This window comes from Amphiura filiformis, chromosome 7 (assembly GCF_039555335.1).
Source record: "Amphiura filiformis chromosome 7, Afil_fr2py, whole genome shotgun sequence".
Lineage (NCBI taxonomy): Eukaryota > Metazoa > Echinodermata > Ophiuroidea > Amphilepidida > Amphiuridae > Amphiura > Amphiura filiformis.
The window spans coordinates 3,233,231-3,254,426 of record NC_092634.1 but is presented as its reverse complement, the minus strand read 5'-3'; the positions used below and the strand labels follow the sequence as shown (position 1 = coordinate 3,254,426).

General features: G+C 38.9%; 1 protein-coding gene across 1 annotated transcript; it reads right to left on the bottom strand.

Annotated features, from left to right (window-relative positions):
* Window positions 1–1,145: 1,145 nt before the first annotated feature.
* On the bottom strand, window positions 1,146–19,535 carry LOC140156631 (uncharacterized). The gene is made up of 9 exons (XM_072179564.1): window positions 19,358–19,535; window positions 14,779–15,276; window positions 13,849–13,993; window positions 12,753–12,903; window positions 10,283–10,423; window positions 8,679–8,796; window positions 7,811–7,910; window positions 5,717–5,880; window positions 1,146–5,077 (listed from the first exon to the last, which is right to left on the bottom strand). Exons 2-9 carry the CDS (start codon window positions 15,236–15,238, stop codon window positions 1,170–1,172), a joined length of 5,187 nt encoding a protein of 1,728 aa, XP_072035665.1. The 5' UTR covers window positions 15,239–15,276; window positions 19,358–19,535; the 3' UTR covers window positions 1,146–1,169.
* Window positions 19,536–21,196: the final 1,661 nt, after the last annotated feature.

Below are 21,196 nucleotides of genomic sequence, written 5' to 3'. Positions count from 1 at the left end.
GTACCTTAAACAATACAAAACAAAAGCTGCTGCATGCTTTTTTGAGCCATATCTCATATCTCACGTGTCATGTCAAAAGGAGACACTTTCGGGCAGGTTATCAATTTTGAGGTTTTTACATATCTTAAACACCGTTTTTCCTAATGAAATCGGACATTCCTAAGCAAAGATATTGAGTTTGTAATTTATGGTATTATAAAATTGGAAATTGAGATATCGGCTTTTAAAAATATTATTGACAATGTTGAGAGTAGGAAATACCTTGAAAAATGTCTCAAAAAATACAAGATGCCAGTTATATTCCGGTCTGAAACTATCAGACAATATTTTTAACATTAATAACATCACAAATTCGCAACAAACTTAAATTGTGAAAAAATCACCCCCGGGTAAATTTTTGGCTATTTCTCCATTTACGATCCTGCCCAAAAGTGTCTCCTTTTGACATGACACGTCACATATTGTTCGTTACCAGGCTATAAGGTCCGTATGCACAAAAGATTTAGACCGGTGTAAAGTTAGACCTGGTCAAAGTAGAATTTAGTTATATCAGGAATGGTCCTTTACTATTATTTCCTTCCAATTGTAGCTAGCAAATTCTAAAGATTTTAATGCAAAGTTCAAATATAATACAAAATAACTTGAGCAAATGTAAAGGAAAAATGTCCTTTCTCGTGTGACTAAATTACACTTAGACCAGGTCTAACTTTAGACTCGGCCTAATTCTTTTGTGCATACGGACAAAAAGGTACTAAAGTCCATTTAGCTTCCCAGAGACAGAAGCATTCACACGATCAAAGGCAGTGTATCTGTAGGTCGCTTTCACTTCGCATGCTATAGATGTATCCCCTTTGATCGTTCATGTATGACACATGGAGGCTACTGTCTCGAGAAAGCCAAATACACTAAAGTTGTTTTTTTTAAACTTCTGTGGTCGGGGTACGCGCTGGTGAATTGCGATCGCGTAAAAGTGACAAGGTCGCCTACTACGCGCCGAACAGACAACCAATGGGTCAACCGACTTGTTGTCAAGTGCGTTGATCAGCCAATCAGCGTGATTGCTTATTTTTTTCTGTGTGTACGCTCAGAGACGCTTGCGCGCAGCTCGGACCACGGAAGTTTAAAAAAAATAACTTTATAGCACAAGCAGCTTTATAGGTTTCACACTTTTACTGAGTATGTTTATGAGCTTGTGGCCATGGGTGATGACCTATATGCATGGCTGGTGGGTACTCATAAGCTTGCATATGCATACGGGGATCTATAGTAGGTACTTGGTATTCATGACCCCATGCTCTAGCACTACCAGCTTCCATCATAATCGGTCGACCTGTCCCGGGATCAACTGCAATTCTTCCTTCCATATTTTCCAGATGGCGTGGATCAATTTGTCTAACTTCTAAATGTCTCGCGTCAATTTCTCTAACTTCTATATGCCTAGTTTCCATCTGAGGATGCGATTCAATTTGACGACGCGCCTCAAGTTGTCTTGCTTCCATTTCCCTAACCTCAATTTGCCTGGCTTCAATCTGCCTCTCGTTCATCTCGCGTACATCAACATGCCTCGCGTTTACTTCTCTGGGATCTAATTGCCTTACTTCAACATGTCTGCCTTCAATTTGTCTAGATTCAAGTTCTCTTGATTCTAATTGTCTATTTAATTCCATTCTTGCATGTAATTGTTGTTTCTCTATAGCTTCCATTTCCCTCTGATCCAACGGCTGTGTTTCTATATGTATTTGTCTTGTTTCAATCGGTTGTAATTCGCTATGCCTTGCGTCGACAGGAACATCTTGCCCGTCAATTTCCTCTGTCCTAATATTAATAGTCACAGATTCAATCACCTCTTGTCTAGAAACATTTGAGCTACTTTCAAGCTCGTCTGTTCTATCAAGGCTTTCTGAGTCAGCGGTATTTCTTCCGGTAAGATCCAACAAATCCTTTCGCCAGCTTTCATAATAAGCTTGCACTTGATTGTGAACATCCGAATTTGAATGCGATTTGGTTGATTTTGTTCTGCGTTTTCTTTGCGGTCGTTCTCTTTGCCCATCTGATGAGCTACCTTCCATTAAATGCGTCTTTTCATGAGCTCTTAAAGAGCACGCAACTGCAAAACTTTTTTGGCAATATTTGCAAGTGTATGGTTTTTCTCCAGTGTGAGATCTTTCGTGCTCGCGCAAATGATCACGCCGAGCGTAAGCTTTCCCACAGAACGGGCAAACATGCGGCTTATCTCCAGAGTGGATTGCTTGGTGGCGCTTCAAATGCCACGGCCATTGAAACTTCTTATCGCAACTTTTACAGGCGTACAAATTTTCTTGTGTTACAACACCATCCTCACCCAAAATAACACCATGAACCTTTTCATGCGTTCGTAAATTACCACTATTCGTAAATCGTCGTCCACAACTTGAACACATGTAAGGTCTTTCTCCTGTGTGCGTTCTTTGATGAATCTTGAGGGAGCCTTTTTCGCGGAACGCTTTATCGCAACGATTACAATTGTATGGTTTTTCTCCTGTGTGAATCCGTTCATGTGCTTTAATTCCTGCAGCTTGCGCAAACGATTTCTCACAGAATTTACACTGGTAAGGCTTCTCTCCTGTATGAACACGTTCGTGAATTTTCAGCTGACCGCTACTTTTGAATTTTCTCGGGCAATAATTGCATTGGAAAGTAGTACTAGCACGTTTTTGACGCTCTTTGCGAGCTTTGATCAATCCCGGTAATTTCCTTTGGCGTTTCTGTGTAAAAGTTTTCCTAATCATTGGAGTTGGTTTTCGTTTCACTTGTTGTTGAGGTTTGAGTCTTGGTCTTCCTCTAGGTTTTTTGATAACTTCTCCTGACGGAGATTGATTTTTGATGATTTCTTCAGATAAAGATTGTTTTTTAACGGAACCAGATGGAGATTGTCTTTTAACGGAACCAGGAGATTGTTTTTTAACGGAACCTTTAGTTGCTTGCTTCACAGGTTTCTTTTTTGTCTTCAATTTTATAACAGTTTTTGATCGTCGAACTACCGTGCGCGTTTTAATAATGCTCCTTTCACCGGTATTATCCTCGGCATTGCTTGATTCGACACCCTTGCTTGTTGGCGCCTTGGGGAGTCGAATGAGTAGCCGTATCTTAGATTTCTGCTTAGACTTGGCTTGCGTTTTGGTAACAGAACCTTTAGTCTTAACCTTTGTTGGGGGCTTCTGATGAACAATCTTACTTTTGGATTTATCGGACTTCTCTTTCACTGGGGATGCGTCACTTTTATGTAAACCAATACTTTCTAATAAAGTGGCTTTTACTGAATCAACTGCTTCTGTAATTACTTTGGGTTGACTGTTAGCATCCACTTCAGTTTGTACGCTTTCAAAAACTTCACTCTGCGAATTGTCTTTCTCTGTATGTTTTTGATAATCAACATTCACCCGTTCCGGTTCCTGTTCATCAATAAGGTCACTTTGTTGCATGACCCGGTTACTGGTCTGATTAACAACATCACCTACTTGAGTGACCTGATGATGGCTTATTTCTTGACCACTGACCTGATGATGGCTTATTTCTTGACCACTGACCTGATGATGGCCTATTTCTTGACCACTGACCTGATGATGGCCTATTTCTTGACCGCTGACTTGATGATGGCTTATTTCTTGACCACTGACCTCTTGATGGCTTATTTCTTGACCACTGACTTCATGATGGTTTATTTCTTGGCCACTGATCTGATGATGGCTTATTTCTTGACTGCTGTTGTCAGCTGCAGCATGTTCTTCATTTTGTACGACAGTGTCAGGTGTACGGTCAGTTTGATGACCATCGGTCACATTCTGGACACTTATTTGGTCAGTGTGCCTTTGCGATTCTAAAGGGATATTAGCTTCATCGTTAAATTGTTCAACTTGATGGGCAAGATTTTGACATTGAAGGGCGATTGAATCACGCAACTGAGTCATGTGAGTTTCATTATCCTTAATAGAATCCGTCATTTGAGATATATGGCTTACACTATCCTTCATTGAGTCATTCATTGAATCACTTATGGTGTCATTAATTTGCGACACATTTTCTTTCTGCGATGGACTCGTATCAATTACTTGGTTTAAAAGTTCTTGATGTTGCTGTAGCATATGTTCCTGTGTTTGATAACTGTTAGAAGTTACTATATTACTGTCTTCCACAATATGTTGAGGAATAGGTGAAATGATGCCATCAGTTGCAGGTGGATTGGATACTGTAGGCTCACACTTGATTTCATATTCAGACTGTAAATTGGCCGGCATATTTGTGATTGTATGAGTGGCGTAAACAGGTGGCATAGTTAAGTGTCCACCTGTTATCATGTGAGACTGAGTTGTATGTCCTGCTGAGTTATGCATTGTTTCAAATGGCACACTTTGAAGTTGAGCAATGGATTGCTGCATCAGCTGCTGTTGCTGCTGCTGGTGATGATGAACAGATCCTGATTGATGAGTTGTAGCAGCACCTACTAGATTCTGTTGCATGGGGTTGACGACTTGTTGCGATATATCCTGTAATGTTGGCTGCATATGAGCCTGTTGTAAGTGTGCCATATGTGCCATGCTGTATGCTCCAGCTGTAATATCACCTTGGAAACCGTGTCTTCCTCCATGTTGTCCGATAATACTCTGTAAAAACGTTGTCAGACCTGGATCTTTAAACCCCTCTTGGTGTGCAGCAGCTGCAACTGTTGCAACACTACCTGCATTGACTGTAGAATCACTGGACACACTTGGCGCCATAGACACTGCAGGTCTGGCTGTCCTCACTTGAAAATCACCTCGACGTATATGCACTCTTTCGTGAACCCTCAGTGGGGTTGCCGTAGCAAATGCTTTTTCACAATACTGACATTCGTATGGCTTCTCTCCCGTGTGTACTCGCTCGTGTTCGCGGAGTCCATCGCGACGTGCAAACTTTTTACCGCAGAATTGGCACATGTGAGGTTTGTCACCATTGTGAATTTGTATGTGGCGTTTGAGATGCCATGGCCATACAAAGGTCTTGCCACAGAATTTGCATGGATAGAAGGACTGGCCACCTGGTTGAGGAGCTTCACCGTCAACTGAAATGAAATGAACAAGAAAAATAATGCAAAGTCTAAATTATTTATCACAAAATAGGATTCCCTACCCCTAGTTTGCATATGTGACACAATCAGGTCCATGGGGGCCCAAAAGCTGCAAATTTGAAATTGAGATAAACGCAAAAATATGTAGTAAAAAATACACATCTCAAAACTTACAAACTTTAGAACCAAATATGCCAGACTTTGGGAGTTTTCAGTATATGATAGCCCAATTTTTGTATAAGGTAATAATTATAGTACTCAATTGTCAAAAACATCTCCTTTGCCCCTCCCCTCCCCCCCCCCCATGGAGCAACTTGTGTCACATATTATAGAAATAGCCTTCTGTACAGTAGTGTTTAAGAAAGAAATACTGTACATCATTGTACCTTTATTAGTTACCATTGCTATGCCGTTTACAAGGAACTTATAATCATTTATCATCCATTTAAAAGACACTAAAATGTCTGTACTCTGTGGTCCTAGAAAACTCTATTCTCAATTCCAGAAAATCGTGGAAATAGATTTTCAAAACAAAAGTTTGAACAAAATTTGACATCTTGCTTTATCTAATTGTAATGAAAATTTTGAGAGTTTAAAGCAAAGTCACATATTTTAAGCTTATACTAAACTTACGAGCTAGTTGTCCAGTATGCGTCCTTGTATGCGCATTCAGATTCCCACTACTTGTGAATTTTTTGCCGCAATATTGGCACATGTAAGGCTTCTCTCCTGTGTGCATCCAGAGATGGCGCTTTAGTGTTCCTTTCTCAGTAAACGCTTTGTCACACTGATCACACCTGGTGAGAAAAAGATTATAAGTCAGTTACAAGAATGTCACCTTTTCAATACACTTTGTTTGGTAATGACGTAGGTGCGTATTAATAATAATAATAATAATTTCGGATTTATATAGCGCCTTTTTCCAGCTAGATCTTGAAGGATTCAAAGCGCTGTAATTTCGCTGCCATGGTGAATCATCACAATCAGATCGCATCATCTAGGCCAGTTGCAGCCGAACCTCAGGCGCGAGACCTATCCGCACTTAGATTGTAACATCCACCAATTATCTGTGCAGCTCCCCAAATTCCATTGGGTGAAGGAAGTTTTGATAACCAAACAACTAATCACCGATTTTTTGAAAGCAGGAGGAAACCGAGATCCCGGAGAAAACCTGCGAGAGCGAGCATGGAATCGGGATAAACCAAGTGCACATGAGTCCTTGGGCGCGCCGGGCTTGAACCCGGGACCTCAGTGGTGCAAAGCGAGGGAACTACCGCTGCGCTAACTCGCCCTCCCATTATTCATAGGTTGTGGTATCAAATCACGCAGAGCGTATACACATGCATACAAGGACGGTTAGTCTGCATGCTTGTGCCATAATCGCAACGTCACTACCAAGCTTGGGGTGACACAAGTAGAGATACCCTTGCAATGAAGGTTTAAATCTATTGATCAGATTATGACATCATATAATGAAGGAACCTCAAGTCCTTGATCATGGTTGCATAGGCGTAGATCCCGGGGGGGATGGGGGGGATTTATCCCCCCCAATATTTTGCCAGGGGGGGATGCTCCATACAATCATCCCCCAATGTTGACGCCTGAATATAAGTTTCTGACCAAATTAACCTCATATTTGCCCATTTTAGCCCCAAAAGTACAAATTTTCGCGCGCTTCGCTCGCATTTATTCCACTTTTGCACCATATTTCATCAGTTTAGCTTCAAAATAGCAAAATTTTTCGCGCGCTTTGCGCGCATTTGTACCATTAACTTATTCTGTCAACAAAAGGTGCTGCTTTCACTATACTTCAAGAATTTTTTCCAACCCCATCCCCCCCAATGTCAAAAAGAAATCTACGCCACTGCATGGTTGAGCTCTGAAGTGTTTTCTGACCGCTGGAGTGTTTCTGACTTCAATAGCCTCCCGCACTGTTCAAAACCATGAGATTTTCTCAGTCGAATTGATGAGCGCAATCAGTGCTGAATTGAGGACTAACAACTCCATTAGTTCATCATCGGAGCCCTCCTGATGAGGATGTGTGTTGTACACATAGAAATATTGAGTAAAAATCTCAATATACTTGTGGTGAATGCAAGTTTAAATCTTCTTTGCTTATTTATCTATCATGTACAAGCAAACACAGTGATAAAGATACCCTTGTTACCCTGATCATTATACCTAGGAAAGTAAAGATCAAAGTTCAAATCGGTTAACATTACAGAAAACATAATTTTTTTCAATTCTCATAATCATTTTCAAGGTTTCTAAGAGTAGTAGCACAATCAAGAAGAATAAGTCAGTCACCAAAATGTGGGTTTTTAGGGAAAGCAAAGTGGATTATGGTGCCCATATCTGCAGCTACTTTTACATTACAATTGATATTAAAATGTATTGATCAAGATGCCACTGTGACACATCAAGAACAAAAGTGATTGAGTATAAATTCAGCTTAAAATGTTTAGGACAATCAACTATCATTCAATTCTGTTTTCATGAATGTTTGCAAGACTCAATTTGTAGATTCTCAATTTGTATATTCTTGTCAAAATTTAGCCCTGTTTATTAATTTCTTAAAGTTCACCCAAACACCACTTGTATACTGCCGTCTGGGCAGGAAAAACCTCATATGTACTTGTAGCCCTTGAACATGTTTAAACTAAACTGCCATGAGGTTACATAGGAGGTTTTGCTTTAAACATGTTGCGGGCCAATGACACTACTTACTTGAATGGTTTTTCTCCAGTGTGAATCTTTTCATGTGCTTTCACACCTGCTTGTTGGGCAAATCCCTTCTCACAGTATTGGCATCTATAAGGCTTCTCTCCTGAAAATATAAGAGACAATATAAGTACCCAAATACATCTGTAGTCAAAAAAGATATGATTTTGACCAAATGTTGCGCTAGTCATGATTTCTTGTGTTCATTATGCAGGTATGAAATGCATAATGAGAGACACTGAGCATTTGTTCAAGATTTTACACATCACTTTTGTCCTCTATTCTGTAAACAATTCCAGCCAGGATTTCTGCAGGTATTACATTTGCCACATCCATTATGTTCTTTAAAGTACAGCTATCAAAACAACCTTTGCTTCTCTCCATCAGTGGTATCAACACTAGTTGATTGCAAGCAGTTGTCTGTAGGAACAAAGTTGCTCATTATAATTTATATATATTGCTCAGTATAACAAGAATAAACTTAGATGAAACCATCACTACAGATAAAGTGCTCAACTAAAAAGGAGCAGGAATACTTGGCCAGGTATATTTTGCTTGTGCTCTCATTCAACTGAGGAGTGTAGGTGTGACAACACCTATACGAAACAGTTCTGTATTGAATGATGGTGTAAATATTAAATTCACTACATTTAAATATATTGCTTAGTATATATATTTTTTGTGAAACATGTTGCTATCAGATGGACCCTTTCTTCCCTATGAAATTAAACCTAAACCATAGCTATATTATGTTGTATAAGCGCACAGCTTTAATGAATTGCTGTGACATGAACTTGATGTGTACTGTGTAGTCATATCTACATGCCGAATTTGAATTGTAACCATGGTAACAATGACTTCACTATTTATTTACCTGTGTGTGATCTCTCATGCGCCTTCAGATGACTCTTGGCTTTAAACTGCTTCTGACAAAACTGACAGGTATAGATACGAGGTTCGCCAGATGGAAGACGCCCTCTCTTCTTCGATTCCTGCGGATTGAAATTGGCAATGTCGATTTTAGTCCATTTATTGTCACAAAAGGCAAATCATAATTTTACTAGCTTTGTATTCAAAATACATCCACCCCATGAGGATAGTAGAACAATTCAAAATAGATCCATTATCATGGGAAAAGTGGAACAATCTGGCACACAATCAGGGTTGTAGCTATGCTACTCTTAATTTCCACCCAGCACTCAAGTTAATTTTGAGCCCAAATACCCGGCACTCCAGCCTCAAATGTTTCAAAATCAATGAACAATCAGTATAAAAATTATACTAAAATTTGCCTAGCTACAACCCTGCACACAATGACTGGGTGCAAGATGTTCTCTGGGTATTGGGATCTTTTAATGAATTCCTTACTTAAAGTGTCTGTGGTATGACAATGTTCTACAGCCAAAATAGCTCCTCTAGCTTGAATCCTTATTCCTTACATCACACATTTCACTCATACCTTATTAGGACAATATTGTTTTACAGGCTAGTCATGGAGATACCAATTACACACTTGCCAACATTGGAAAATCAAAAACAGGGACAATCTTATGCGAAGCGAAGCTCTCACTTGTCACGGCCGAGAGTATAACATGAACACAAATTATCACTTTGCATATATTAAAACACTAACTTTTTTTTGAAGGTCAAGCATGAATGATTCTTTTAGCTTTAGGTCCAGGGACACTCCAAACCCATAAAAATAGATAACCTAACCTTAATTTTTTTTTTTTTTAAATTTTCCTGAAAAAGGGAAAACTGGACAATCCAGTTTTTTCGTGTTTTGGGACACAGAAAACAGGACAATCCAGGGTAAAACTGGACAGTTGGCAAGTATGCAATTACTGTTCATCTTGTCCAAGGCTATGCTTAGGCTTGAACCTACAACATTACGATCAAGAAGGTATCACCATTTGGTATTTGCTAAAATATATCAAATGGAGAGATTGTCTCTCAAACACCAACATTTAACCCCCTGAGCACTACCTGCCGATCTAACATTGCCTCTGATTGGTCAATTACATGATATTTTCACTTCAATCACCAATCAGAATGGAGCTTTGCAAATAATTCACCCCAATTTTTTGTGTGGTGAAATTATTCTTACAATGTTGCTGATTGGGCCATTTGATATTGAAAACTTCTTTTTGGCCAATCAGCAGGTAGTTCTCATGGGGTTAATGCCATGACCAACATTGAGCCTCTTATCCACTGCATCAATCGCAACATAGTCACTCATACCTATTAGATTATACCCAGCACCTGTCACAACTCACAAGTATTCTTATATCTGCCAAAGACTGTCATAGACTGGAACAATATCATATTCTATTATCTAGATAAAGAACTCAGCTAATTTCAAGGAAGCAGTGCCACAGCACCTTCGTCAAAACTAAGATTCACTCCATACGCGCACATTGCCCTATGTGCCTGACTCCAGCTTCGGGAGTGTTGTATAGTATATCTACATCTACATACCTTATTAGGAGGGTCTTGTTTCACAAGCTGGTCATCACACTGTGGACATTTATACTGTTCATCATCATTGGGTGGTGTAATGTCAGGGGATTCTTTCCATGTGTATGTCACATTACATTTCATGCATTTATACCACTTGACCTAATACAATGAAAGAAAAAAGATGATTTTTTAAAGAAACATTGTTAAAGTGTTCACCAGTGTCTTAGCCAGAAATCAGAAACCACCCGTCCAAGCAGATACCAAAATTTGACCCTCAAATACAAAACAACTTGTCTATACCCATGGAAGGGTCACTGGGGTCAAATATGTCCTGATTTGGCCTTTACATGTCACTCTGAATTAGTCTCAATTTACATCTGTAAAATCCATTAAATCTACCTGTCTAAAATTAGATTAGCCCGTCTTAAGGCCAGAGTAATGGAAGACACATTCGTCCATGCCCGAATTTGAGATTTCTTGATATTTATCAACACTAAGATGTATTCTTTCACTTGAAACTGATAAAATACAACTTGTTAATTTTTACACGTATTTTTGCTTGATTTATTTCACTCTTTTCAACTCTAAAAAGTCACATGGCTCAGCTTAGTAAATTGGCGGGAAATAATGAGTCAGAAATGCGCCGAATCTGCGAAATATTGTGATTACTGCCATGAATCGCGTCAAGCGTGACGCCAAGGCGCAACTCTCATGCGTATGTCCAACGCAGTCAATCAAAGCGCATTCGGTTATATGTTTTAACGCCGCAAATGCGGTGTAAACAAAACACAAATTTGCAGTCAAAATGTCACTTTGATTTTTTAATTATTTTGAATTTTGGCGCAGTAAAAGCAGACATTATAAATTCATTGTTGCAAAAAGGTGCATATTAAGATCATGCACCAGATACAGCTTTTACAAGCGTGAAAGTCTTGCCGTTTTAAAATATAAGGACATTTTGTGCATAATTTTGACATTTCTTTACTAAAACGTCGATTTCTCATAGTTCACTTTTGACAATATTGCACGATTTTTGTGACAAGATAACTCGAAAAATATGCAAGCAAAAGGTTAACTTTTTGCACTATCGTTTAGAGTACATCAAAGTCTAGGGAAGGTTTTCTCATTTTTTCAAAATATTTGTTTTAAACAAAAATATACACCATTATGTCCAATTTTTAGCTGAATAGAATGACAAAATTGCTTTTTTCACATGTTTTTTTCAATATTTTCGAAAAAGAGACGAATTAAAAAAAAATAAAAAAACTTTCCCTAAGTTCATGTCTCTTCTTCATGAAAAGCTAACTGATTTTTTTTTACTCCGAACTGATTTTTTTTTAAGTTGTCACAAAAAAAAAAAAAAAAAAAAGTGATTTTTTGTGATTTTATCAAAAACTCGAGATTTTTGAAAAAATCTGACGTCACCATAGGATTCCTTGACTCATTTCCTTTCCAAAAATGTATAGTTTTATATACTTTGGATATACAATTCAGAAATAATGATGCTCGAAAAGGTCCATGTTCTCTCCCATTACTCTGCCCTTAAAGACGGGTGGACGCATGGCTGGCTAAGACCTTGGTGTTCACCCTTCACACATTATATCAAAAAGGTACCAGCATTGCAATAGACAAAACTCCTACCTCTTTTACCATAGTAAAAGAAAAAAAATTCCGCTATTTGTGATTCCTGTTCTCATATGAAGACACCAAATGACTACCTCTATCATTACGGACTACTAACATTCTCTGCTGATGACTATACCACATGTGTTTGCATGGAGAACTTTGATTTGGTACCAAGATAACAGTGAAATCCATGCCAAGGGTCAATAAGCTATTCCAATTGAAATCCATACAGCCCCTATGGAAGACCTTAACAGCCCACACATGTAGATTTCAAAATGGAGTCACCCATTCAGGCAACTCCATTTGAAATTCACACTCCCTGTGTGGAAAATTAAGGTCATGTCTTACATAGAGGGTACATGGATGTATTCAAATATTAGATTGAGTCCAAAAAAGAGCTGCTAGATTTGTTGTCGCATCGCCAAGTCCAGTGTAACCAAAATGAGTCAAGAGCTGGAGTGGGAAAGTTTGGAAGAGAGAAGAAAAACTGCCAGATTATGTCAATTTTATTTCGTCCACAACAGAGAGTCTCCCAACACATTCACCAAACTTCAACAGAGGGATACCAATCATTCCAGTAGGCACTTCACCGCAGATGCATATAAAGTTATTGAAACAAGAACTGTCAGATATCAGAACTCCTTCCTTCCTAGAACTATTCGTGACTGGAATAGACTACCCCTGGTTTCCACCATGCAACCAACCTTGGAGAAATTTAAAGCATCCCTAAACAATTAATTTTTGCTCATCTGCACCCCGCGGCATCATGGAACCAAAATGTTCTGTTGCTGTGTAACCCAATGAAGATGAAGATGGATTTCAACTGGAATAGCCCAATAGCAGACAACTTTTTGATACTTACTGGAATGCTGGGGTCTTCTTCCACCTGCTCATCATCATTCACCATCACATCTGCATCTGCATCATCAGTTTGTTGTTTGATCTCATCAGCCAGTGCTCTTCCATATGTTGTCATATCATCAGTTCCTTCATTGACGGTCTCAAAGGCAAAACTATAAAAGAATAGAAGAAAACAAAATATTGAAAGATGATACAAAACATTTTGCTCAAATCTGTAGCCTGTTTCATAATGGATAGTACAATTTCCTTTTTTTTTTTAATCTACAACTTAGTCCACCCATATTTTGGCGTTTGCAAGCTTGGAAGGCCTGAAAAATGCCTAGGTCAACCATAACTAATCCGATAAAAATCCCACATGAAATAAATTTATACTACAATTCCTTTAAAAAAATTTTCTTGTAAAACCTACAACTTAAAACCTTTTAATTTCTGATGCATTATCACCGTGCATAGTACAACAGTTGCAAATTTGATATTGTGAAATTTGACTGGTCGCAATTTGCCAAGTGGTGGCACACTCACTGGCCATTTGAATGCTAGATATGTGTACAGACAGTTTTTTGATCCTGGTTAAACGCCTGGAAATCTGGATGCATAAACCGCAATCATGTTAGAGAATGTAGTGTAAAAAAAGCCTATCAGCAATACCTGCCATGTGTCATATGTGTACAATATAGAATGCAGAAATGGTCACATTGTCTATAGATGAGGTGACATGTGTTTACATTTGATACGCCCTCTGTTGGTCTGTGATCAAAACTGTCAGGTAAAAAACACTATAGTTTACATGGAAGAAGTTAATTTTTATTCATTAACTTTGGTTTCAAAGCAAATAATACAAAAAATGGTATCAATCTTGTTTATAAATGCATCAAGCTATATACATAATATCGCACAAAACTTCAAAGGTTTTTAAAAGTTGAGTTTTAAAGAGATTTATGTGGTCTGTCATAGACACTTCTGTGTTATTTTGTCTGACTTGAAACAACAGAGGGCGGTCTGAATGTAAACATGTGACATCATAGGTCACCTCATCTATAGGGCAGCTATTGCAGATAGGACATTCTGTCACAACCCTCATTATGTTGCACACTCACCTGGCTTTTCCTGGTGCTCTAGGTCCCTGTGGTCTGCCAGGTCTAGGTTTGTCTGTCAGTGTGTCTTCACCTCGTCTATTCCACCAGAATGTCACATACTGCCTGCTACGTCCTAACTCTCTGGCTACATCAGCTATGGTTTTACCTAGATGGAGGAAATTACAAATATATGCAAACATTGAATTACTGACAAATGATGCTCAATATCTTTGCAACTATTGGGCTATTCCAACTGAAATCCATACACCCCTACGGAAGACATCACTTTAATCTTCTACACAGGGAGTATAAATTTCAAATGGGGTTACCTAAATGTGTGGCTCCATTTAAAATTACATCCCTGTGTGAAAGATTAAGGTCATGTCTTCCATGGGATATATGGATTTCAACTGGAACAGCCCCTTCAAGAGGTACACTATGTACATCTGGATTCAATGATTCAAATGCAATCTCAGAAATAAATTGTTCAAACGCTTTAGGCCTACACATGTAATTGGAAATGGTAGCCTCTTCTACCCCATCTAATGTTGGAATGAACACTATGCTCATCATCACCATGTTCTTCCAACATTGATTAGGGATATCTTTCTGCGGAATACTTTCAGCCACAAATCCACGGGGAGGAGCTGTTAAGGCCCAAAAATTGTCAAGTAGGCTGATTTTGCCAAAAAAATAGGGGATACCCTTAAAACACCCCTGGATCTGCTACTGACTCTATATATAGTGAGAATTTTTTCACAAGATTCTTAATTTACTTTTATGCTTTTGTGCATTAATTTCATAACCTCAAATTTTAATGCTCACAAAAAATATTTTTGACCCAATGGCTTTTATGTACAGCTGTTTAACACCAGAAAGAAGAGGACCCCTAAAACAGTTCCTGATCTGTAAAAATCACAAACACACACACCCCACATGGAAGTTACTAACCTGATACCATCATATCAATGACAAGCTGCCTCTCCTTCAGACTACTATGCTTCCCCTTTGGTTTACTCCCAGCGCTGATCACACTGCTCTTCTTCTCAACAATCTTAGGTGGAGCAGGACTTGTCTTCTTATTAGGTACTCGCCTTGTATACTTGCGCTTTCTTCTCTTTGCACCACGAGGCTTTGTATCTTCCATGGCACTATCATTGACTTTTGCACCTGCTGTTGAAGGCACCTGTGCATTGTCCTGTTCAACTTGGTTCTTAATAATCTGTCCAACATCTTCATCTACAGTTGCATCATCCTCACCACCTCTCATCTCATCATCTTTAGTTTCATTCTTCTCTTCTTCCATTTCGGTGCCGCTGTCATCATAGGCTTCATCTTTATCAGGGATATAATCTTCATCTGCAGGGTCATCTTTGCCTCCCAGATGATGGGTAGATTCACTCTCTTCCATTGCTTGGTATTGGTTCTTCCCACTTTCACATGTTGAAACTAGTGATGATGAAAGGCAAGAGGCAAAATATGTTAGATATGGATGTAAAACAAATTACCAGATTGACTGACACGAGTATAGTCCCACCCGCTTTTGGTTGAACATTTTTCAAAATTGGAGGGTGGGACTATACTCGAATTAAAAAAAAAAAAAAAAATTGAATTTGTATGCATTTTGAAATCATTAATAGAGTATGACATGAGTACAAATTTATTCAAAACAACCATGAATGATCCTAGCATTTAGGTCTAGGTCCAGGAACACTCCAAATCCGAAAAAATAAATAACTTTTGAGGGTGGGACTTTACTCGAAGGTGGGACTATACTCGCGTCAATATGGTAGTTAGAATTTTAGAGAAACTAAATATTGCGCGGATTGAGCCTCATTTTCCCCATCATATACTATACGGTATAACAAATGTGGCACTACAATTTCAAACAAGCTGCTGCTGACAGCCTTGTGGTGATATAAATCCAGACATATGCACGCGAGTATGCGCTGTGGTTTTTCTGGCATGAAAGACGATATCAGACGATTGGCGCCTCTGTGGCTGACTGGCTGTCACGTCTAGTCTAGTCATTCTGTTGTACACTTTAGCTACAAATGTACAAATCTTGGCGTAGAGGTCAGATTCTTGAAATGATCTCTACACAAGTCACGTCTTAATTACACACTAGGGTAGCGCTAGGTTTTCAAACAAGGGGTCAAAAAATGTGAAATTTTGTGATACTATGAATACAAAACAATAGAAATAAAGGGTTCAAATGACCCTTTAGCAATAGCAAACCTGTAAATGGTAATTTTATGCGCCAAGAAGAATGCGCCTATGACCCCATGCACAGGTTAGCGCTACCCCTGCTCACATGGTTCGTAGCTAATTGAAAACATTTTTATATGGAAATTCATAAACCAATCAGCGATTGTTATTTTGAGCTTGTTGCCAGACAGTTTGTTTGTGAAGAAGGACCACAAACTGACTAGGACAGACAATGGTTTCATGCAATTATCTGTTCCAAGTCCAGCGACAGCAGCGACATGAATCTTGGTCACTTATCCAGTTACCCTTCACACGGAATCATACATTACCGTATTGTTCCTAATAAGTGCCCAGTCTCTATTAAACGCAACCCCAAAATGTTTTGTTTTGGTTTTTTTTTTCTCATTTTACATTTTTATTTCATCTTCATTCTCTTCTTCCTTTTCTTCTTTTTTTTTTTTATTTCCTTTTTTTTTCCGTTCACGTTTCCTTGTCGGTACTTTTCATGTAACACGCAAATGCTATCTGGCCATGTGTCTTGAACTCGCCCCATTTTGCGTTGCACAGCCTTTTTGAGCTTATTTACGCCTTCCGAGGTTGAAATTGACATAAAATTTTAAATATGCACTCCACCCCATGTAAAAACTATACATTTCCTGAAAGGAAATTACATGAGCAATCCAAATATGCCATTTAAAAAATTGTAGGGGGTATTGTTAAGTTGTCCAGACTGAAATTGTCAGCTAAAATTCAACTTTTTCATTTTTTTATCTTTCAAGACATATTTTTGTAACCTCTGCCCCTATCTTTAATTGCTCATCATATTTGAACTCCCCATGAAATTTCCCTTCAGAAAATGTATACTTGTATAGGGGTAGGGCATATACCTATTTTCTTACTGTTTCGGAAAATGACCTTTGACCTGTGACCTTTGACCCCGCCTTTGACCTTAAACATAGCTTATCTAATACCTCTTTTCTTATGGACACTTGGGTCCAAGTTACATGGAGAGGGGCCTTATAATTTGCAAATGGGAGCAATTTAAAAATATAACTGCAATGCTCATGATGCTGTGCCTTCCATAGGGATTGTACAGCCCGCTTCCTCAGCCACCACTTCCTCAGCCACCGCCACCCTGAATATTCCAAATACAAATGGACATATCTGCAACACCCTAAAACACATGTTAATGAATTTCGCACAGCATGTAGTATGGAGTTTCAGCTTTGAATTGACACCAAACTTATGTCTGTAGTACATGTGGTTGTCAAGTTATAAACATTTTTGGTGAAATGATCTGGAAAAATGCAACGCCGCCACCCTTTTTGCGTGGCGAGTTCAAAACACATGGCTATCTCAGATTATTCCTATTCAAATATAATTCTGATTGACACATGACCACTTGCAATTCGGCCTTTGTTAGTCAACAGATAAGTAGGTGTAATCCATTGGATTCCCAAACAAGCGGAGGGGGTCCAAAAATTAGCATATAATTTTACGCTGGGAAAAACGCGCAGTTTGATCGTGACGCACGTGACCGGTCTATAGTTCATTTCCATGGACCGGTCCATAGTTCATTTTGCGGGCATAGTTAATTCAATGACTGCACTTTCAACCAATCAGATGACAGGAATCTATATATGAGGTATATAATTATTATTATATGCATGCATAGGCCTAATAGAAATAAACTTCTCCGTAGAGCTATTACAATAAAAATATATTATTAATATAATATCTTATTAAAGGGGCATTTCGTGATCCACAGCCTCATCCCCCCACTTTTCTCAAAAAAAGTTGAGATTTTTATGTCACTGGAAACCTCTGGCTACATAATGTTTATGTACAAAATATTTCTTGCAGATTAATTCGTTTAGCAAAGATATCGTGAAATTTGAATTTCGTTCTGGTGCACCAGAACGAAATTACAACGCATTGTCTATGGAGCAGTGCAAAACACATAATCATGCATAACTCACGAACGCAAAATCGGAATCAACTGAAATTTTGGGAATAGGTTTTTTTTCGTGGATATCTAATGAAAAATGACATAAATAGAGGATGCTAGGATCACGAAATACTCCTTTAATATAATAAGAAAATAATTTATTTTGCTTCCAAGCGCATCAACTGCGACAGTGGATTTTCTGCGCTCGAACGCAGAAATGATCTGGGACCGTTATTTTAATAAGAAAATCCATTATTTTGCTTCCGAGCGCAGTTACTCCAACAGTGGATGTTCTGCGCCCGAGCGCAGCAATGATCCACCGTTACATATTTAGGGCCTGCGCCCGGGCGCATCAACTCCGACAGTGGATGTTCTGCGCCCGAGCACAGAACATCCACTACCGGAAGTTCTGCGGAGGGGCGCAGGAGCTCCACTGGTGGATGACGTACATAACTCATATATCATAACAACTCAGTCCTCAAATCATGATAGTCATATAACGACCAAAAGATAAATGACTGACTATCATTGAGGACTGAGTTTCGCAGTCTAGTCAGGTTCCTACAACAGAAAGATCATTTTCAATTTTAAAAACAAACATTTCCAATTTGATTTTGAACTAAACATGCTAAAATAATGATCATGATTCATGTGTCGTTTTGGCATGATTTACCTCATACATGCATTTCAACATCATGCTGAAACGGACTAGCTTAGTTCACCACGTAAACTTGTATGGCTCAAAATTCGGACCGCTCGCCATTAAGTTTACTGCTTTCTGTGTTTTGAAATTTGGTGACGTTTTAACGATCCCCGATTCCCGGTCGATTATTTTAGCTGTGTCACGTCACATGCATGACGCTGGTGGGTACCAACCAAACTTCAGAAAAAAAAACCTCGATCGCCGATAACGATGTGATATGGGACTTACATAGGATTACACAGAGATATTTCTTGCCCAAATTTGACCATTTCTAGGCAAGTTGGCCCTACTTTGTTTGCGTTATGTGAAAAAGGACAGTCTTAAGTAAGTATAAGTGCAATACTTTTGATGTTTTGATGTTTCGGGAGACTGGGAGGGATCAGAATCAAATGATGATGGAGCCTATTCTTGACTGTGTAATATTCCTTCACCACATTGCCGTACGGAGACAGTCTACTCTTATACGATGGACAGATAGTATCAGTTTGTGAATGAGGACATCGTATAAGTTCCTTGTACTAGGACTAGCTCAATAATCTACTGACAATTATGCACCGTTATGTGCGTACACACTACATTCAACACGTTATCTCCAATACAGTGAAATTATACGATACAGCAAGTAGAGAGTTAATTTTGGATCACCCAGAACCATATTTAACGTCGCTTACCTTCGTTGTAACACAATTTCTGCAGTTACCGAGACACGCCCACACCCATATTAATGCAGACCACCATTTGCGTCAGTTTGATGACCATGGAAGGAAAAGTAAAGCACAAAAACACCAAAAATGTTGTGGAATTTATTTGGGCATCACCCTATTTTTTCCCCGATAGCCATTTCTTTTGTATTTCCTTAGACATTTTCCAGGAAGATAGGGACTCTTAATTAATTGGATTGTTTCTAGAATCTATTAAATGTTTCTCAATACAGCAAAAATAAATTAGTTTCAAACAATTATTTGTGGACTAAATATCATTTGTTCTTAAAATGCATTGTGAAAAATCAGTTCAGTATTGTTTTTTGGACAAACACGTCCAATTTTGTAAAGGATCTTCCATCATTTCACTAAATTGGAAAACGCCAGATAAAAAGGCTTAAAATAGGTCAAAGGTGGTCAATACAGTCTCTTCTACATATCATTAACTTTTCGCTATGCAATCCCTATTTTTTTCTTGTCGATAGAGGGAGGCATGCCTTGTTCCCATTAACTAGTAACAAACGCACGGCGCATGCGCGAGCCGGGAAATTCAGTTTTGGTTTTGAAACGTAAACAAAGCTGAATATCAAAACGACTCCATGCAGAAAATCACTTCTTTTTATAAAACCAAGCAAAATTACAACAATTACTTTAGGGAATATAAACACCAAAGTCATATCTAGCACATATGTCAAAAAGAAGTTGAAAATTCATCAGATAAGCGAGAAAGGGTCGAATTTTCGGTCAAAAAAAAATTCGAAAAAAATCATATTTTTTTTTTTAACATAAAAAATTCCCGCACACCACCAATTTCATGATTTTTGTCCTCAAAAATTAACTGAGTAATCCTCATAGTGTTTTCAAGTCAATTCCCGGGAGACGGAGAAACGGACATATAGAAAAAAAGATATTTAATTTTATTTTATTTAATCCACAAATTGACACCTGAGTCGGGGCGTTGCAAACGTGTCGTACATGTGTAGGGACCGATTCTACAGCAAGCTTGAACTTCCCGGCTCGCGCATGTGCCCTGCGTTTGTTACTAGTTAATGTTCCCACTGCCCAGGGCCACTGCCACATCTGCAGGCCTGCCTGGTCTGCATCTTCGGCATAGCCTTTTCATACCGGTATCATCCCGGCCCCATTGACAAGGGACAGAAACTGTGAACTTTTATTATTAATTGTGAGCCGATCTCCCCTTCCAACACCAAATTTTGGAATAGCTCAGTTCCTGTAGCCAGGGGAGCACTCACTAAAATGGGTGACGGGGTGACAGGGATGTGCGGCTGACCCCTTCTAGGCTGCAACTCCCTTTCACCAAATGACCCCTTATGGCTTTTTTGGCTAGTCTCAGATTTTACTGAACTCCTTCTCACCCCGGCAATCACCCACTTTTTTGTTTTCCTGCCACCAAAATACCCCCCGGGGAGGCTATTTTTCTTGGACAAAATTTCAAATTTTTCAAAATTAAGTATCAACATTTATATTTTGACCCAAAATTTTTCCCAAACTCACTGAATGACCCTTTTTTTGGTAAGATTTTCCCCATTCTCACAGAAAGATCCCATTTTTTTGGTTCTTACTGAAAGCTCCCCCGCTTTTCAGTGTCTAGGCTCTCACCGAAAGACCCTAGTTTCAACTGCCGTCCACACATTCCGTCATTTCCAAAGTTGCCAGTGCCCCCCACCGGGTTACAGCCTCAATATATCGCTGTGTTTGGAGAATTTTTAGTGTGAGCAACATTGCTTGAACCCGACCTGAACCTCTCTTCTTCCCCGGTGCTCATTTTGTTTGTTTTGGGCCAATCCT